Source organism: Rhinopithecus roxellana, chromosome 18 (assembly GCF_007565055.1).
Source record: "Rhinopithecus roxellana isolate Shanxi Qingling chromosome 18, ASM756505v1, whole genome shotgun sequence".
In the NCBI taxonomy this organism is placed as follows: domain Eukaryota; kingdom Metazoa; phylum Chordata; class Mammalia; order Primates; family Cercopithecidae; genus Rhinopithecus; species Rhinopithecus roxellana.
In genome coordinates, this window is record NC_044566.1 from 53,819,447 (window position 1) to 53,839,806 (window position 20,360).

A 20,360-nucleotide genomic window follows, 5' to 3' on the forward strand; every position below is an offset into this window, starting at 1 on the left:
CTTTCCACGTGGAAAGAACCCTGTTCTGTTTTTCTAGGGACTCATTCATCCCAGGGGGGGCAGGACATGGAAAGAGGAAAGAGTCACATCTCCCTATTGTTCCCCTAAACTATTTTAAAACAAAATAAATCGGTTTTGAAGCCCTTAACTATGGTTATTCAGTCTTGACTTGAATACTTCTAGTGATAGGAAGATTCTTATCACATGACAGCTCACTCAGTGTCAGACAGCACTTGTTAGAGTTTCTGCTTCCTGGTTAGTCAAATCATCTCTTTCTCTTTCTTCCAGTCAGTGATCTTGGTTCCAAATGAAGGTATTTATAAGCATTTATAGCATAAGCTTTCTATCCCTGGATGCACAGCATTGGAAAAAAATAAAAAGGACATCTCACTCGAATTTTTGTCTATGTGTGTACACATACACACCTATGTAAAGTGTGTGTGCCTGTGCACATGTGTGTTTTGGGAAGATAACAAAGAGCAGGCCGGGCGCAGTGGCTCATGCCTTTAATCCCAGCACTTTGGGAGGCCAAAGCAGACAGATTACCTGAGGTCAGGAGTTCGAGACCAACCTGGCCAACATGGTGAACCCCAGTCTCTCCTAAAACTACAAAACTTAGCTGGGTGTGGTGGCACACGCCTATAATCCCAGTTACTTGGGAGGTTGAGGGAGGAGACTTGCTTGAGCTAGGGAGACAGAGGTTGCAGTGAGCTGAGATCGTGCCACTGCACTCCAGCCTGGCCAACAGAGCAAGACTCTGTCTCAGACAAAAAAAAAAAAAAAGGAGCAGAGGTGATTACTGAGCCAACAAGGTGGAGGTAGGTATGAGGAAAGGGAATGGGAAAGAAAGATATAGAAGAAGGTTTAAACTGAGAATATGCTGTGCTGATGCTAAGGAACCACCAATATATGCAGTAAAGGTTCTGGGGTGTGGGAACGCTGGATGCAGGCTGATTAGAATTTTGCATAAGTATCTATTTTGAAATGAAAATAGCAAAGCACGCTGCACCAACTGGTAGCAGGACAGACCACAGGAAAACAGTGAAAGTCAGCAGTGAAGAAAAGGTAGTAGACCTCTGTAAAGATCTCTGTCATGGGCGAGAAAAGAAAGCTTCTAAATAGCTGATCCATGTAGAAAGAGCTCTTTTCTAGGTTTTTTAGGGACTCATTCATCCCAGTGAGGCAGGACATGGAAGGGGAAGAGTCACATCTCCCTAGTGTTGCCTTTAACTATTTTAAAGTAAAATAAATCATTTGCCTTCTTGCTTATACTCTGGCTTAAATCAGCCCTTCATTTACTAGGTAACTTTGGAACTCAAAAAATTCTAAACACAAATTATTTCAAGAAATAATTTATAATCATATAGCACTTTATAATTTATGACAAATTTTCATTTCTGTTATTTAATTTAAGCTTAGACTGAGGTTAAATTAATTTTCTTTCACAAAAAAGGCATTCTTATTCATACATGGAATACTGGAGACCAGAAAAATTAACAGATTTGACCAAAGTGACAGCAAATAAATGGCCAAGGCAGCATTTCTATCATTCTCTGATAAAATGATCATTCTAGATCCTGAATTCTCTCCATCAATCTTTAAATACAAATCTCTCTAAGACAATTAATAGGGCCATTATATACATCTATATAGCACTATTTTGTAAAAAGCATTGCCTTCTAAATTAAAAAAAAAAAAAAACCAACTGGGTGCATTAGAAGTGATTGTTGGATAGATTAAAAATCTGATTAGGATCTACAAACAGATCAGGTCTGATAGGCCTTGTATGGAGAGCTCCGTATCAGCCAGGAAAGGCCATGTGCATCTCCTTCTGCTCCTCGGCACTATCCGTTAAGCCTTCCAACATTATCTGGGGAGACAGTCCGCTTTTTGTTTATTTGGGAAGGGCAAAGGAATCCTCTCTGCATCTCATCCACCCTTCCCTATTTTTTGAATTATTTCTTTTGGTATGTAGTCACTATTTAAATGATCGAAACGTGATGGGATTTCCGGTGTACAGGGTTTTTTTTCCCTCTCTATTGCATTGGTTATCTATGTCTCTTATAGAAGCCATTTGACAAAACACATGTAAATAAATATGATGTCAAAATTTTACAAATGAGGCCATAAAATCTACAAAAATAATTTTTAAGTTTTGTTTTTTTTTTTTTTTTTTTTTGAGACAGAGTCTCACTCTTGTCACCCAGGCTGGAGTGTAATGGCACGATCTCGGTTCACTGTAACCTCCACCTCCCAGGTTAAAGTGATTCTCTTGCCTTAGCCTCCTGAGTAGCTGGGATTACAGGTGCCCGCTACCATGCCCAGCTAATTTTTAAATTTTTTTTATTTTTAGTAGAGAGGGGGTTTCACCATGTTGGCCAGGCTGGTCTCGAACTCCTGACCTCAGGTGATCTGGCTGCCTTGGCCACCCAAAAGTGCTGAGATTACAGGTGTGAGCTACCACGCTGGGCCAATTTTTAAGTAATTTTTTAAAAATTAAGTTTTTTTAAACTAAAAACTATATAAATATATCATGTACGACATGATATGTACATATATATACATTGTGAAATGACCAAATTTGTGTATGTTGAAGTATATATACATTGTGGAACAATCAAATCTAGCTGATTAACATTTGCATTGCCTCACATAACTATCATTTCTGTAGTCAGAATAGCTTACATACACTCTCTTAGTAATCTTTAAGAATACAATATATGTCACTAACTATAGTCACCATGTCATACAGTTTTAAACTTACCCTTCTATCTAAAATTTTGTATCCCTTCGCCAACATCCCCCTCCCCCAACCTTTGCTCATTCTCCCGACTTTTGTACATTTGAATGGAATACGTTAAATTTGACAGGATACAATTGAATGTTTTTGATCAACAAATTATAACTTCACTTTCAGAAGTATTTGATGTCTATACATTTGATATCATTTTAAATGAGGTTCTTATAGCCCCATGCCCTGTGGTCACATCCCTTAACTCAAGATTCTAATTTCATTTCAACCACTGATTAATACAGGCTTAATACAGCATTCACACAGATATCTTTAGTGAACAAGTTCACTCATTTGAATATGTGACTGATCAGCCACTATGTGCACGGCACGGTGCCTTACACTGCTCAGGACACAAATATGACTGTGACAAGGCCTCTGTCCCTAAACAGTTTATCACTAGAACCACAGTGCCGACAACTCAAAGCTGGTCGGGTTATAATCAATTCAATTAGAGTACCAGCCTCCTGGCTTCCAAGCAGTAGTATTATTGACATTGTAGCCTCCATAGTTCTTTGATGTTGGAGGCTGTCTCCTGCACTGTGAGATGCTCAGAGGCATCTCTGGCTTCTCTACCTACTAGGTATCAGTAGCACTCTATCCCTTTCCCCCAAGTGGGTAAGTCAAAAATGCCTCCAGTCATTGTCAAATATCTTGGGAGGGGCAGTTGAGAACCATTGGTTTAGATACAGAAAAAATAAAGCTTGCTTTGGGATAAAAAAAATACAACAAGGTTTCATGGAATTTAATGTGTATGAGTGGTGTTTTAAAAGTAAATAGAGGAACATGAAATTGTACTTTGGAGAAGGGATAGCATGAATATGTATGTTGACTTGTGAAATAAGCACTATAGGTGAAATCCATTTGAGAGAGAATATGGATAATTCACAGGAGATAAAAATGGAGCAAACTGTTAAGGCCATAGAATGGCTGACCTTAAATGCATGAGCTAGAGTAATAAATACATAACACAATCTAGTCAGTAGATAAAGCAAGAAAATCAAAGATTTTTCAGTAGGTGATGAAAAATGATGCTATAGAATAATATATCCATAATAAGAGTATGCATTATAGATTCATTAGGTTATATGTTCACATTCTGGTGCCATACAGTCCTTGTCACATTCCTGAGACACTGCTACATTATGTTTTCAGGTTTACAGATGAGGAAACAAGAGCTCCAGGAGGTTAAGTGACCTGCCTGATGTCACTCTGTTGATAAGTGGCAAAACTGAGCATTAGACCCATTTTCTGAGTTTAAATCCAGGGTTCTCATTCTCTCAACTGCAAAGACTTCCTCTGTGAAGCACTGTGGAGGAATTTGAAGTTGGGAAGACAGGAGAGAGAACAATACTTAGAAAAGTACTGGATTAATAATTCAGTAACTCAAGCTACTAGGGTGATGCCCAGAAAAGTTATGTAAAAGAAGGTAAAATTAGATATTGTAAATGAAAAATAGAGGTTGTGAGGACTATTTGGACAGAGGATGGGGGAGGAGAATTAAAAGATGTTTAGACAGTTGAATGAACAGACATACCACTGAAAGAAATGGGGATGACAGAAGAATCACATCTGATACAGGCATTTAATTGCTATGAGAATTAAATGCTGCATCATGTTACTATCTAGGAGTAAGTCAGAATGTAATAAAATATTTTCAGCCTTTTTTTATATTATTTCCTAAGAGGCTAATTTTGGCACTAGTACCAGGAAAATTTTATTGACTTATTAAAGTATAAAACTTGTTCTCAAATAGTAATACACTGGAATCCCACGGGAAAAGTCTGTGTGTGTATTTGTGTGTGTGTGTGTATTTGTGTATGTGTGCGAGAGAGAAAGGAAAAAGAACAAGAAAGACAGAAAGAAAGAAGAAAACAAGAAGAAAGAAAAAAAGAAAGGAAGGAAGGAAGGGAGGGAAAGAAAGAAAGAAAGAAAGAGAGAGAGAAAGAAAGAAAAGAAAGAAAGAAAGAAAGAAAGAAAGAAAGAAAGAAAGAAAGAAAGAAAGAAAGAAAGAAAGAAAGAAAGAAAGAAAGAAAGAAAGAAAGAAAGAAAGAAAGAAAGAAAGAAAGAAAATGTGTACATATATCTGCCCGCCTTAGGGCAACTGACAGGAAAAAAATTGAAATGCATACAAAATGCTTTCTATATTCTAATTAATAAATATATTAAATGATCATTAAAATACTTGAAGGGTCTATGTAATATATTGTCCTTGAGGAAGAAAGAAGAATATAGCAAAACTTGTATTTAGCTATTTTGGTGGATTCTAAGGCGGCCTAATCAGTTTGATCTACTACTTATATTAAGGAAACTTGGGCTTGGTGATACAATCACTATGAAATAAGCAACTACCTAACAAGGCAGAATCATATTTTTCTAGAGTATTTCAGAAGAGCCCTTAGCCACATCTAGTGTATACACCACATGCTCCCGCTCTGTTCTGTTGCATCTAGTTCTTAAAACTCTCAGGTGCCGGGAGTGGAGGCTTAAGCCTGTAATCCCAGCACTTTGGTAGGCTGAGGCAGGCGGATCACGAGGAACACGGTGAAACCCCGTCTCTACTAAAATTACAAAAATTAGCTAGGCATGGTGGAAGGCGCCTGTAATCCCAGCTACTAGGGACGTTGAGGCAGGAGAATCACTTGAACCCGGGACCGGAGGTTGCAGTGAGCCGGGATGGCTCCACTGCACTCCAGCCTGGGCAACAGAGCGAGACTCCCTCTCAAAAAAAAAAAAAAAAAATTATCAGTCTCAGAAACCCACAAGATAAGCCACTGCATTTAAAATGGTTTGTGGTCACTCTCAATGCTTGGGGATATTAATTACAAAGTGTTGAACACATTTTTAATCCAGGTTTTTAAATTTACATAAACTCGGTTCACTTCAGTTTTTCCATAGAAAAAATTACTTTAAAAATCCTACAATGCTTTGAAATTTTTTGGGAAGTAGTAAGACTATTTTAAAAACTATGCATGAATATAATACACTTATGATCAAAGACATTAAAACTTGAGGAATCTTCTATTTGTAAAAAAAAATCCATTCCCTGAAATATCAAAAATCAAATGCTATATGGTATCTAGAATTCTAAAGACTCTATAACACATGGTTTTCACTACATTCACTATGTGTGTTCATACAGTGAATATTTAAACAACACGGTAAAAAATATAGACCCCTAAGACAGCATCTTAAAACAAGTGATTCAGTAATATTTCCAGATAGGTTTACTTTATGACATCATTTGGTAACATCACTTATTTTTTTAATCTAGTATAAAATGCTTTGCTAGTCTACTTTATCTCTTAGTGCTACCTTTGTCTTACATTAAATGAAACAGACATGAATTGTCATTTAACTGACTCTCTAATGTTTACTTTTACCACATACATACTGGCTGGAGGTGAAGATGGGGAAGGGAAGGGAAAGGGAACTGATGGTTGTCTCAGTTTTATCAAAGTGATGCGGAGAAATGGGAGAGTAAAGTGAGTCCATTACGACGAGGGTATAAACTCACTCCATTCTCAACAGCATCCAGAACATAAATCAAGAAGGTACAATATGCTTACTACATGAACCAAGTCAAAGAAATGGCAACATCTACAAATGCTGGAATATCTGGAAGTGAAATCTCTACGCTAGAAACATACCTAGGGGTGTACAAATAAGGAGAGCAACTTCATTTATAAAGAGGAAGAGTTTGATGTCACCATATAAGTATATGCAAACAACTGCAGGAAAGTATATGTCCATATACACCTATCTGTCCTTGAAAGATATAGAAAGTAAGCACAAGCTTCTGTTTATTTTTACACTATTTTTAACTGATAAGCCTATTCCGTTTTCCTTTAGATTCTTCTCTTGACTTCTGAAGTTACTCCACGTGCAACTTTAAGAGAAAATAGAAATCAACAATTCACCTATGCTTTACATTTATTTATGACTCACTCCACACGTATTTATTGACCTCCCACTAAGTGCCATGTGGTGACTAAGGCGAGTCAGCAGTGAAGAAGAAACACAAATGTGAATAAAACAGCTCTTGCAGTTGGGAAACTTTGTAAACACAAATGTAGATAAGGAGTTCCAGTACAGAGTTCCAGTACACCAATTGTTAAAGTGAAATGCATCTCGATTGGTTAACAGATAAGCAGAAAGTTTAATTAAAACTTGGCAGAGCCAGGGTTCAAGGCCAAAATGCCTAGGCTCACTTCTCATTGGTCCTGAAGTACATAGATTCACCTGATTAAAATTTGCATTCCAGTGAATAATTTTTGTGACTTCATCTATAAATAGAGATACTGAATATATAAGTCTCATATATTTTTTAAGTCTTAGAAATAGTTTGAATGTAATTGCTTTCATTCAGGAAAAGCTGAGTAGATTTAGCACCATGACCAATATCATTGATGCTTTTTGTGTTTTTGTTTTGTTTTGTTTTGTGACTCTTGTCACCCAGGCTGGAGTACAGTGGCACGATCTTGGCTCACTGCAACCTCCGCCTCCTGGGTTCAAGTGATTCTCCTGCCTCAGCCTCCTGAGTAGCTGGGATTACAGGTGTGTGCCATCATGCCGGGCTAATTTGTGTGTGTGTGTATGTGTGTGTGTATGTATGCATGCATTTTTAGTAGAGCAATTTTTTCACCATTTGGCCAGGCTGGTCTCGAACTCCTGACCACAAGTGATCCACCCACCTCAACCTCCCAAAGTGCTAGGATTATAGGCATGAGCCACCGCGCCTGGCCATCACTGATGTTAAGAGCAATTTTCTACCAATTGGGACTATAAGTCACTTAATAATAACCAGTTTAAAGGTAATGTTACCTGGTACAGTATCTTGTGCCAAATCATGGCCCTATGAAACTATCCTTCAGCTTGTGAAAGCCACTTTAAACAAAAGATGACATCAGAATAAAAGATTTTTAAATTATCAGTGCGATTTGAGGAGCAATTTGTACCATGATATAGCACTTATAAGCATTTTCATATAACGTAGGGATATATACCTATGTAGTATATTCTACTGCATAATATTCTAACAACCTTTTACATTATATTATATATGATTAAGTATTTGTTCTGCCCTGTACATTACTTGGTATGCAATCATGTATTTGTGTACATGTATGTGTCTATATATTTACACAGTTATATGTACATATATAATATTTTACAATTGGCATAATGATTTAAATTATTATATAAATCAATATACCTCAATGTTCTGAATCTAGCTTTGAGATCAAAATATGAGTAGTTATGGGAAACACAAAGAGGAGGTGTCTGACCCTGAGGATGGGGTAGAAGGCGTCAGAAAGAAAATGTGCTATATCTACTGAATCTCATGCAGAAGAAGTGGGCAGGGGATTGAGGAAGACAGGAAAGTGTGCATGAAGTAGCATGTCATGTGCAGGAATCCTGAGTAGGCAGTGTGATTGCACTGGGTCAGACCTGCACAGTTTGTACAATATGAGAAGAGTCTGAATTTTATCCTGTGTCTAACACACAAGAGAACATTGGGGCTGGGTGCGGTGGCTCATGCCTATAATCCCAGCACTTTGGGAAGCAGAGGCAGGTGGATCACCTGAGGTCAGGAGTTCGAGACGAGCCTGGCCAACATGATGAAATCCTGACTCTACTAAAAATACAAAAATTATCTGGGTGTGGTGGCGAGCACCTATAATCCCAGCTACTCAGGAGGCTGAGGCAGGAGAATTGCTTGGACCTGGGAGGCGGAGTTTGCAGTGAGCTGATATAGCACCATTGCATTCCAGCCTGGGCAACAAAAGAGAAATTTTGTCTCAAAAACAAAACAAAACATTGAGAGTTATAAAGTAGAGACAACATCAAATTTGCACTTTAGAAAATTATGGCAGAAGAAGGGAGGAAAGACTTTTTTTAAAGGTTATTTATTTATTTATTTATTTATTGAGACAGAGTCTCACTCTGTCACCCAGGCTGGGGTGCAGTGGCACAATCTCAGCTCACTGCAACCTCCACCTCCTGGGTTCAGGCGATTCTCCTGCCTCAGCCTCCCGAGTAGCTGGGATTACAAGCATATGCTACCAGGCCCAGCTAATTTTTGTATTTTTAGTAGAGACAGGGTTTTACCATGTTGTCCAGGCTGGTCTCGAACCCCTGACCTCAAGTGATCTGCCCTCCTTGGCCTCCCAAGGCGCTGGGATTGTAGGCATGAGCCACTGCGCCTGGTCTAAAATCACATTTGTATTTTTAGGTAATTTTGGAAACAAGCTGTATCCAGGTCAGAGGGGAAGGCAACAAGAGATAAAGAGATCCATTAGAATTGCATTGGAAGAATTTTTTTCCCTCATTCAATAAATATTTATTGTGTTCAGGCACTGAGGGTACATCAATGAGAAACAGATAAAAATCCTGGCTCTCATGGACAGCATATGATATTATAGTGGGGGTAAATGGCTAACATGAATATAGCACTTACTTTGTGTCTATGATTATTTTAAGCAGTTTACATCTGTTACGTCATTTAAGATAAACTTCAATACGTTTCTGAAGGAACCAATAGCCATGGAGAATGGGTAGGAATCTCACTCAACAGAAATTCAGGAACCAGGGAAAGCTGGCTGGATTTAGCACCTGAGAGGACATGGATGGTGAAACAAAATGACCCTGAGGTTAGGTGGCAAGAAGAAATTAAGAAAACAATTTCCTAAAGGATTAAATGTAGCCTACCTTTCTTAATTTTATAGCAGTGATGCAATGCACTTAATTTTTGGCTATTTCTGCATAAAATCAAGTACAGCAAGAGAAGAATTATGGGGATATGAAATGGTTCTTTTCTTTCTTGGGGATTTCTGAAGTCTACCAACCAGTTTCACAAGTTTATTTTCAGTTTCTGAAGTGGCACTCTTGAACTATGCTTAAAAACACTGTTTTTAGTGTTCTCAACTCGTGCCTCTACCAGCTGGATAAGTAGAGTTAAAGGTAGTAGGTGGCACATTACCAAGATGAAATGATTAAACCTTCCTGTGCTAAAGAATCCAGCAGAGGAATGGAGAGCAGGCACTTCTTCTCTCTCAGCCTGCAATAATGTAGTCAGAGCTCTCTGGGAACAGAAAGAGGACAATTGTGTCCTCACTTCCTTCATCAAAAGCTACTACGAAGGCTGCTATTTTCTAAGCTTAGCATGAAATTAACATGAAGAAAAAGATGTTCTAAGTTGAAAACCAAATATAGCTATATAATTTTATTCCCTAATCTTTTTCTTTTATTTGTTCCAAGAATATTAATACTCTGCAAAAAATGAATCATATCTAATGGTAATTAGCTATAACTGAATAATTCATTCTGGAAACTTCTCTCCTAAAAATGTAAGAATTCTAAGTGTAAAACTTATGAAGGTACACTGTTTCTTTAACATTATATTTCCTCAATAAACATTGCTTATATGCAGCTACTTGGCAATTTTTTTATTATAAAGGGGCAGAACCAGACTAACAAATTAATAATCTTAGTAAACTTGCACTAACTGTTCTGAAACAGAATGTTAAGGAAAACATTTTCTTCTCATTTATACAAACGTTTTTGCTTTTAGAAAATGTACATTATGAAATCAATCCACATTTGTGAAGCAGGAACAAAAGTACCTATACTTTATTCATGTGTGTGATTCATGCCTTCATCACTGTGTCACAAAGTTAAACTTCAATGAATCTTATTTTTCCTTATTTGCAATGAGGATTAAGTATGACATTTGTCCTTTTGAACTCATTGGGATATTGCAGAAAGGTACAAGACTTTAATACTTACCAGGTAGAAAGTTTGTGATTGTAGCTGTGAAAAAACATGTATTCATTACCCAATCATTACTTACAAAAATATTAAAATTACAAGATTCTGAAAAGCACATAGTTTTCCTCTAATCTCAGGAAAAGTAGGAGTTTACATTTTCATAAAATAAAATCAAGAAGTGCTCTTTTACTACAAATTGTTTCCATAAGCAACATTGAGCTTCTGAAGGAACTTGTTAGGAGTATCTACATACACACAACACTCATTTTCAATGACCCCAATAAGGAATTTCAAGTTCCTTAATGCCTAAATTTACTAGTTTTACAAGCTCTTCTCAGTGCCTAAATTTACTAGTTTTTCTCAAAGATACATTTATTTAGTTGCTTTTTTCTCTACGATACTGACTACATGGGGCATCTGGCCACTGGGGTGACTATATCATTCTCTATATAGCAAAGCACATTTAGGCAATTCCAATACCTGAATAAACATGGCACTTAGTCAGTCTCTCCAACCATTTATGGCTCAGTGTATTAGAGATTTGCAATCAAAACTATCCTTTGAACCTCATGTTTGCTAAACCCAGATGTTTCGAAGCATTATATTTCAATCAAATCAACATACTGTATTAACCTTCAAGCCTATAAAGTTTACACTTCAACCCTTATAAAGGAGAAATAAAACATGCAAGCTGAGCTTCAGAAATACAGTGGGTTTTTAAAAATTTCTGTTATTTGGCCATAGTGAAAACTCCTTTGTTAGTATTTTTGTAATGAAAATATTTGTTAAACTACTTACAACCTGTGAAATAACTTTGGAAGCCTCCTTAGCATTGAAACGCTGCACTACAGAAGGGCGCATCAGGTTTTGACTTTCCATCCCTGTGTATTTCCCCATCTCTCTACCAACACCAAATGAACAGTCTAACTGTATAGACAGCTACTGTGAGAAAGACAGGAGAAAGGAAGAAGAAAGGAAGAAAAGAAGAAAGGGAGGGAGGGGAAATAAACAAAGACAAAGAACAGAGTAACTCTGGAAGCCCTCAGAGTAGTAGCTAGAGTAGCAGCAGCTACCTGCACAGTTGTTACTATGTGACAGGAACTGTGCTGCATGAATGATCTTATTTTCATGAATTATCTACTTAATCTTTAAAAGCACCCTATTAGCTAGGTACTATTATTATCCCAACTTTATAAATGAAACTGAGGCTCAGAAAGTCTCAGTCACTTGGCTCAGAGTCACATCACCAATTATGATAAGAGGCACAACCAGTATTTGTTCCAGCTCTCACTCCTAAAGCTGTGCTTCTAACTGTGATGGAAGAAAAGATAAGCAAGATCAAAAGGCTGGCCTTCCTGTATATACATTTCAAAGAAGTAAGAGGTCTCATAATTAATATGTTTCTAATGTCCTCTTAATTTCCTCCCTTGAACCTAGCCCGTGCCCCTCTAGTCTATTTCATCTCCATAAATGGCAGCACCATTCTCTGCTGGCTATAAAACCCAGAATCATGCTTACGGTATCCTTTTTTCTTACCGTATACTCCAACCCACCAAGAAGTCTTACAGATTTGGATCCAACATTATATTCCTTATTCTTCCCATATGACATCTGTCTTTCTGGATCAGTCTCATGTCAATCTTCCTGTTTCCCCTTGCTGCCCTCCTATAGAGCCTCTACAGCTGCAAGAATCATCTTCCTAAAATACAAATTGGAACACAATGCTCCCTTGCTTTAAAATGATTTAGTTGGTGATATGGTTTGGCTCTGTGTCCCCACCCAAATCTCATTTCGAATTGGAATTCCCGTGTGTCGAGGGAGAAGCCTGGTGAGAGGTGATTAGATCATGGGGGCGGTTTCCCACATGTGGTTCTCATGATAGTTAATGAGTTCTCATGAGATCTAATGGTTTAAAAGTGTGGCACCTCCCTTCACTCACTCTTTCCCCTGCTACCCTTTGAAGAAGGTACTTGCTTCTCTTTCATCTTCTGCCATGATTGTAAGTTTCCTGAGGCCTCCCCAGCCATGCATAACGGTGGGTCAATTAAATCTTTTTTTTCATAAATTAGTCAATCTCAGGCAGTTCTTTAGACCAGTGTGAAAACTGATTAATACAGCTGGGTTCTCTTTTCTTCAGCACAAAATCTCCCCTGGAGAGTTTGTATACTCCCCTGGGTATATAAGGCTCTGCACCATTGGGCTTTGATCTAGCTCTCCAGCCTCATCTTATTACCCTCTCTGGTTTGTTCATGGAGCTGCAGCATGCTGGTGCTCTTCTGGTGACTTGAACACACAAAGTTCAGTCCCTTTGCACATGCTTTTGCTGCCACCTGGAAGGTTTCTTCTTCCCTTCTCCTGTCCTAAGTCTATACTTAAATACCACCTTTCAGGTGCCTTTCCTGACAGCTGTACCTCTGTCTGTGGCTTAATTATAACTGTCAGAATACTTTAAACAAAGTTTAACTCATTTGTCTACTGTTTTATCCTAAGGATGAATCTCAGGTCAAAGATCATGACTGTAATAGTCATCATTGTTTTCCCAGATCCCAACGGACACCTGAAACATGGTGAGTGGGTGCTCCAAAAATATTTCTTGAATAATTCAATCAATAAATTTACAGGGAAACTTGTTTTAGCAAATAGGAGTCACCATAGAAACTCTGACCCTTCTTTTACATTGCATTCTGGTTATCTGTTGCATTATCTTAGGTTCTAGCAAATACAGAATAATACTAATTACCACTGTGTATTTCTCCTTTGAAAGCAACTTTCCACTTCTCCCAGCCATCAGAGCAAATGGAAAGAGATAGACTGAGATACTATCAAATTATTAACATACACCACAAATAAATATTTGATTTGAGATTATAGTACTTTAATCACCTATGAAAGATTTGCTTAGTGTTTAAAGGGTGACTATCATTTGTTCTGAGTAATATGAAATCATGTGAAATGTCTAGAAATGTTCCTAACAAGAACTCATTGTCACCCAAAGATTTAACAATTTAAAAAAAATGTCCTCTGAACTAAAGCCAATGAAAACAGTATATTCATATAATGTATAATTTTGGAATGAATCTAAAGAATAATAATAAATAAAATTGAGTTTTACTTTTCTATCTAAAAGTTATAAAAACTTGACTTTATACTTTTCTGTCTACAAGGTTTAACTTCGTTCTTGCACACAGTACAGGTACCTTAACAGAATCATGCTTTTAAAGGCAGGGATCTGGCCTAGAAACACCCTGATGACTTGACCTATTGTGAACTGCTCAATGAAGAGTGAAAGGCTTACAAACATTCAGCCACAGTAGCCAACACTCTTTCCCAAGATCTGTATTCTAGTAGACCTTGTGCTCTCTTGCAGATTAAAAATATTTGTATCAGTGCCTGACATTACTTCACCATCTTATTATAACTCCCTAAGGCACTAGCATCTTTCCTCTGGTTCTCATGTCACTAGCAATTAATTTTATTGCCAAGAATGCTTGCTTTTTTCTCTGAGCTGAATATGTCTGTATAATCTTTTAATGCTTGTACTCAGACCTCTCTTTTCTACTTACTCTATTTCTATTTTTCCAGCCCTTGATTTACCTTCCAGTTAATTATCAGTAATTATTTTGCCTTAAACCCCGAAGGTGTTGGTCATTTTCAAGCAAAAACTTGTACTCCTTCTTTTAAAAATGAAAGACTTCTGGTAGTCTCTTTGTGTTTGAGGAGTCAATCATCAAATATGGCACAATTCAAAAGCCTTGACCTTAAATGACATTTCATATATAGAAATGACTTTGCAGCTTCTACTATGTCAAGATACTATTTATAATATCCTTCAATAGCATATGAATCAAGGATCTTGGGGGATGGAAAATAGGGCACCACAGGCATAATCAAAGACAGCAGCAAAAAAATGTCTGGCTGTGGCCCAGATAACACTATAATGGCCAACACAGATATTATGTCTGCCGCCCCAGTTTCAATGCCAAACTCAGCAGGCAGAACTCACTGAGACTGCGTGCCTATGTCATATGAGAGGTTTCAAATAAGGAAGCAGCAAGCTGGTTTTCATAATGAATACAAATATAAGACTCCTCCTACTCAATATGTCCAGCCAGATGATCATGTATTCTAATTTTTTCTTAAGTCCATCAAGAAACAAGTTGGATCTGATGCTGAGGCTTTGAGACTTAAAACAAAAAAATTAAAAGTTTACATGAGGACTTTTTAATAAAAACTAGAGGTACTTTTTGCTAACATTGTCTTCTGCTTCTCCATCTGTCCTAATGTTATCTCATATCACACAAGAAAATACTGGGGTAACTCAAAATACAGTAGTGGTCCTGCTGGCTTGAAAATTTTAGTGACTTAAAGGAAATCCTATTTCCTTTTAGATTTTAAATTGTATAATTATTTAATCATAAACTGGCAAGTTTTTTTTTTTTTTTCTGAAAAGGCTTCTTTAAGAATAATATGAGCTCTGAACTGGTGGTTAATACTTCAGTCTTAAGTACATTTCACTGAAGATTTCAAAGGAATTTTCACAGCAGTTGATTTAGTTAATTTCATGCATTTAAAAATGTGAAAGCTTCACTAAAAAACTTTCCTGGTGCCGTAGGGATTTAAATTAATGCTAGGATAGGACAACGTTCTAAAGGAATGCAAAGGGTCTACCGGGAATTGTTTACAGGAGTTTTTCTTATAATACTATTTAATTGATCTTTATATCAAAAGAGAGCAATTGTTTTTCTCCTGTTTATCCATTCATTTATTTTAACATTAGGTAAGTATTTACCTTGTGCTCAACCTTGGCACTGAGGTACAAAGATTAATGATACCTTTTTTGATATGAAGGAGTTTCTTCCTTATTACTGGAGGTTTTCACATTAGCAAATAATCATAATATGAATTTTTACTGTAAATAAAGTTGGGGATAAAAGCATAAAAAAGAGTGAGGCTAATTTTGTCCCTGTGATGTTGGGAGCAACTTTGGAGAGGAAACGATATTTGAGCCTGGTGTTGAAGAGTGATTAACAATCATTAGGGTTGAGGGTGGGGCATGCCTGGAATAGTTATGTGAGAATAGCTTTCACATCACGATAAGGCACTAGAAGGGCCTGACAAAGCACTTTCATGCTAGAATACTTTATAGAAAAATTACAGAGAGTTGAACACGGAGAAAGAATCAGATAAAAATGTTTGACTACAAAAAGGATAAAAGAATAAATGTTTTATTTCCCCCCAACAGAATTCCAGAGTACTAGATCTGGAATTAGAATTCAAAGAGGTAATCAACAAAGGAAAATGGATTTCCCAGGGCTGTATTATTATAAGTCACCTTCATGAAGATATAAAGCGTGAAAACCGAAAGAAATGGAAGACAGTTAGCTAAATCCATAGGCAGGTGCTACACATATATACACGAGCACATTAGATGAAGCCACAGATAGCGGGAATAGATTCCTGAACTTCAGAGTTTGACCTTATACTTTGTAACGATGCATTCACTTATGGTGACTGGCCCAGAACACCTGGGTGAGTGCCTTATTCTGATATCACATTTTCATGCTCTTTACTAGTATTCCAATAAACATACTGCATTATAAAATAATCATTTTAAGAATTACACTATGAAAATAAATATTGGGTACTAGACTTAGTACCTGGGTCACAAAACAATCTGCACAACAACCCCCCTTGACATGACTTTACCTATATAACAAACCTCCACATGTACCTCTGAACCTAAAACAAAGGTTTTTAAAAAGAGAATTACACTATGATACCAAGAAAGAGTACTACAAAGTTTAGGACTCTACAACTTTTAAAGCATTTTAAAATAAAAATGCATACTTTAGAAAACACAAAGCTCTTTGTCTATCCCAAAAGCAGATCCCACTCTGACTTCACTCACATCTATTAAACATTCCTAGAAAGTTGGTCTGAAGAACCCAGAAAAGTTCAAGAGTTCCCCCCTCTTATCCCTATCCTGAATAAGTGTGGACGTTATCACTTATTATTGTTTGAGGAAAGAATTTGAGATTGAAAGCAGCCTCTAGTTGCCCAGCTGGGTAGCTTGAAGGAGGACAGTTACTTATTTTGCTAACTCAGTTTCCTCATCTGCCAAATAGAAATCATACTAAGTGTTTTTTTGCTGTGTTTTTGTTGCTCACAGAGATGTTACGAAGGCAAAATCGCATAAGTAACGATAAATAACATAGAAGGTTTAAAATCTAATTGAAATAACCCTAAGATACAAGGATCTGTGTATGTGTGTGGACATGTGCTATATCAACCAACGTGTATTAACTCCAAATACAGTAGACTTCCCCTGAGGTAAAGACCCTGATGTTATCTATTGCTCAGATAGTGCTCTCTTTACTTCTTTCATTTGGTACAAGTCCCAAAGCACTCCAAAACTTCAAAGGTAGTAACTCTTTCCCAAGCATAGTCCTTTTAGTAATGGGTAGTAACTAATCCATTACTACATCATAACGGAAGAATCCTGTGGCAAGCCAGATTCCCATGGTAACACAATTAAATCTGAAACAGGAGGTCTCAGCCTTCTGTTCTTCTCAATCTCTGCTCCTACTCTAAATCCCTTACATTGAATTATGTTTTATTTTTAAGGTTATTCAAGGATTATGGTTGCCCCACTAATTTCCTTAGATAGTTACTGTTATAAAACCAATCACGTTGATTCGAAGAAGATGCATTTATCAGATTGAAAGCAAGCTGGACATACAGAGTTCTCAGTTTTATGCCAGTGTGCCCTGACTTGCTTCCCAGGGGTGAAATACTCACACATTTCATATTTTATTGGAATGACTTACAGATATGCCTACTATCACTGTATAGAGTAGATGACAATAAATCACTACAGCTAATTAAGTTTAAACAGTATTGCACTTCTCATTCAAGCATTAGAACATTTATAAGGCAATGCAAAAATCCTAAAAAACATGTAAGAATCAGATTAAAACAATTTAGAGATATGAATGTGACTTTTTAATCTTGCAGGCCTCTGTGTTTATTCTGTCAAAGGACAGTTTTCCTATATCAGAGGAATTAAAGGAAATTCTATTCAACAGCTTGCCAAAATCTGCCTGAGCTCCATAGGTAATGTTATGCCAGTAAAGAGGAAGAGTGTGAAAAAGAAAATCTGAAATTTTTATCTCTCACGTGAAACGATCTCTCTAAAAAGACTCCTAAAATGATACGTTCCTACTTCCATAAAGACAATCTTTAGAGGTCTTGCCACATTTTCAGCAAATTCAAACATAAACCCAGCCTCGTCAGCTAAGCATTCTTCACTTAATATTTTGCACTTAATATTTTGAAATATGATACTATAGAATGTTTTCCAAAATTGGAATAGAGACCAAAATTTTAAAGTAAAGGCTACCATTCCACCCAGCTAAGGTAAAATAATGTGTGTGTGTGTTTGTGTATGAGCAAAAAAAGCAAAATATTTTATTAAAAAGTGCAGGATATTTTAGTGTAATCACAGCCATTGAATTTGAAACTTTTTTTGGTAATTTTACAGAAAGTCACACTTTTACCATTGAGGTTTATTCAGTCATCTTAAGAGATAAAACATGGTGTTTTAAACCAATAATTTCATCCTTAAATTTTGATATAAGTTACACAGATTTGGATTATTTCAAGGTCTCAACAGTTAGTCACAATAGAATTTCCCATTTGAGCAGCAAGTTTCAAGAAAAAGTTTTTTTTTTTTCAGAACTTTGTTTTATGCTAGGATCCCGTTCATCAACACATAGAATACTAAACTATGATTTGGTTACTCAAAAAAATAAAGGCACTCACATGATTTGACTCTCTGATTTGTAGTAGGAATCAAACACTTGAACCCAACTTAACACATTTTTTTTTGCCTCTCTGGCACACACTCAACAGTTGACATTTTTCAGAACTGTGATCATGCTGTGTCCAGTGATATTTGAAACAAATCATATGTAATGCTTCAAAAAACATGGAGGGTAAGGATGCAGTCTTTTTGAGATAGACGACATAATAGTGTGCCATTTTTTAAAAGAATCATAAGGAAACAGATAACAGAGTATGAATTATTTTTCTCCTCCTTCTTTCTTCTCTCTCACATATACCCTCAGTTCTGGTGTCCTGTTCACACAACACGTGTACTTGGGGAGGTTATTTTGCTTCCCAAGAAAACATGCAAGAACAAAAACATCTTTATGAGCAATCTGAAAGTGACCAGTTTTTCTACTCATCCACAGGGTTAGGAAGACAAGAGATCCAAAGCTGAACGAAGTAGAAGTGGCAGGCAGTTCTGGGGGAGTAATGAGAATAATATCGCCCAAGAGGCTTAGCTCAAAAGTCATATCCTATACTCTGCACTTTTTTGCACTTAACCAAGAAAATTTTTTAGCTGGACTAGATCACAAAATCCCCCAAACTAAGAAAATCATTATAAGTCCTGCGATTGGTGATAAAACAGACATTAATTTACTACTGATTTCTTGGTGAATGCAACATGTTATCCACCAGTATTAACCCACACAGAACCCATGAGCAAATTAGGAAAAAACAGCTCCTTTGGGCAGCTATACCTTGGTGAGCACATGGCTATGAGTGGAACCACAGCTGAATTCCAACATCCTCTTACTGACTCAAGTAGGCAAACTCATGCAGGGTGTAATCTGAACAACTAGACATGGAGATCCTATTTATCCAGATTTCTCTCTTCAGTGCTTTACAAATAGTAAGACAAAAGTAATATAACTAGAACTTTTATCTATAGCTGTCACATAGTAGGGTTGTGTCATAGTCAGATTGTAAAATTGTCTACAGCAAATACCAGGTTAAATTTAGGTGATCACGAAATGCTCCTTGATAAAGACTTCTTGTAATAATGTCATCAAAGAGAAACCAAGAAAAGTCTCTCTCCTTGCTGTCACTACCAGGAGAGGGGAATACTTACCACCATCTTCAACTGCAAAATAGAACATATCACTTGTGGCATTAGCCCCTTCTCTTAAGACATAGCATATTTTCATGTCATCAATGTCAGCTAGAAAATAACCAAAAAACAAGATGATTAATTACCAGAGTAAAATTGATGATTCATTATGGTAAATTTTATTGACTTATTAGTTTTCCTATAAACATGTTTAAATTCCTTTTTCCTCCTAAGAGAAACAGTGCTGTTTCATTTCTCAGATCTCTAAGCCCCTAGATTTCAGCTGTCCCATGGAAACCTGATCCCTTACACAGATAAATAGAGTGCAAGAGTTAGTTTATAATAATAGCAAGGTGTTGCCCCTCCCAGTGGTACTTGCATGTTCATGCACCAAAGGAATGACTATCTAAATATGGAATGTCAGGCACCATGACAGGTGGAAAGGAAGATATTTTGAGGCATGGCAGATTCCCTGGCACTCTTGAAATCACGTCTTTGCCTCCCTGTAGGGAACTGGCCCACAGAGGACAGAGCTTTGCTCCCTGACACTGGCTAACTTTTCTTACTTTTTGTGCTGTAGCAGGCTATTTTTTAGCTCTCCAAAGTTTGAGAGAAAAAAATAGGGTGATATTTTCAAAACGTCACACACATTGAAATAACTGATGACTCCCCGTTGAGAACAAAAAACATCTAATAAAAGTGGAAACAGGCCGGACACGGTGGCTCATGCCTGTAATCCCAGCACTTTGGGAGGCTGAGGCGGGTGGATCATGTGAGGTCAGGAGTTCGAGACCAGCCTGGCCAACATGGTGAAACCCTGTCTCTATTAAAAATTAGCCGGGCAGTAGTGGTGCATGTCTGTAA

The 20,360-nt window shown here is 37.1% G+C and overlaps 1 protein-coding gene across 1 annotated transcript in view; it reads right to left on the minus strand.

Annotated features, from left to right (window-relative positions):
- FREM2 (FRAS1 related extracellular matrix 2) overlaps window positions 1-20,360 on the minus strand; it is a 196,017-nt gene that overhangs the window by 166,058 nt on the left and 9,599 nt on the right. Inside the window, exon 2 of the mRNA XM_010360807.2 lies at window positions 19,518-19,607. Within this exon, the coding sequence (XP_010359109.2) occupies window positions 19,518-19,607 (90 nt within the window). The remainder of the gene's footprint in view (window positions 1-19,517; window positions 19,608-20,360) is intronic.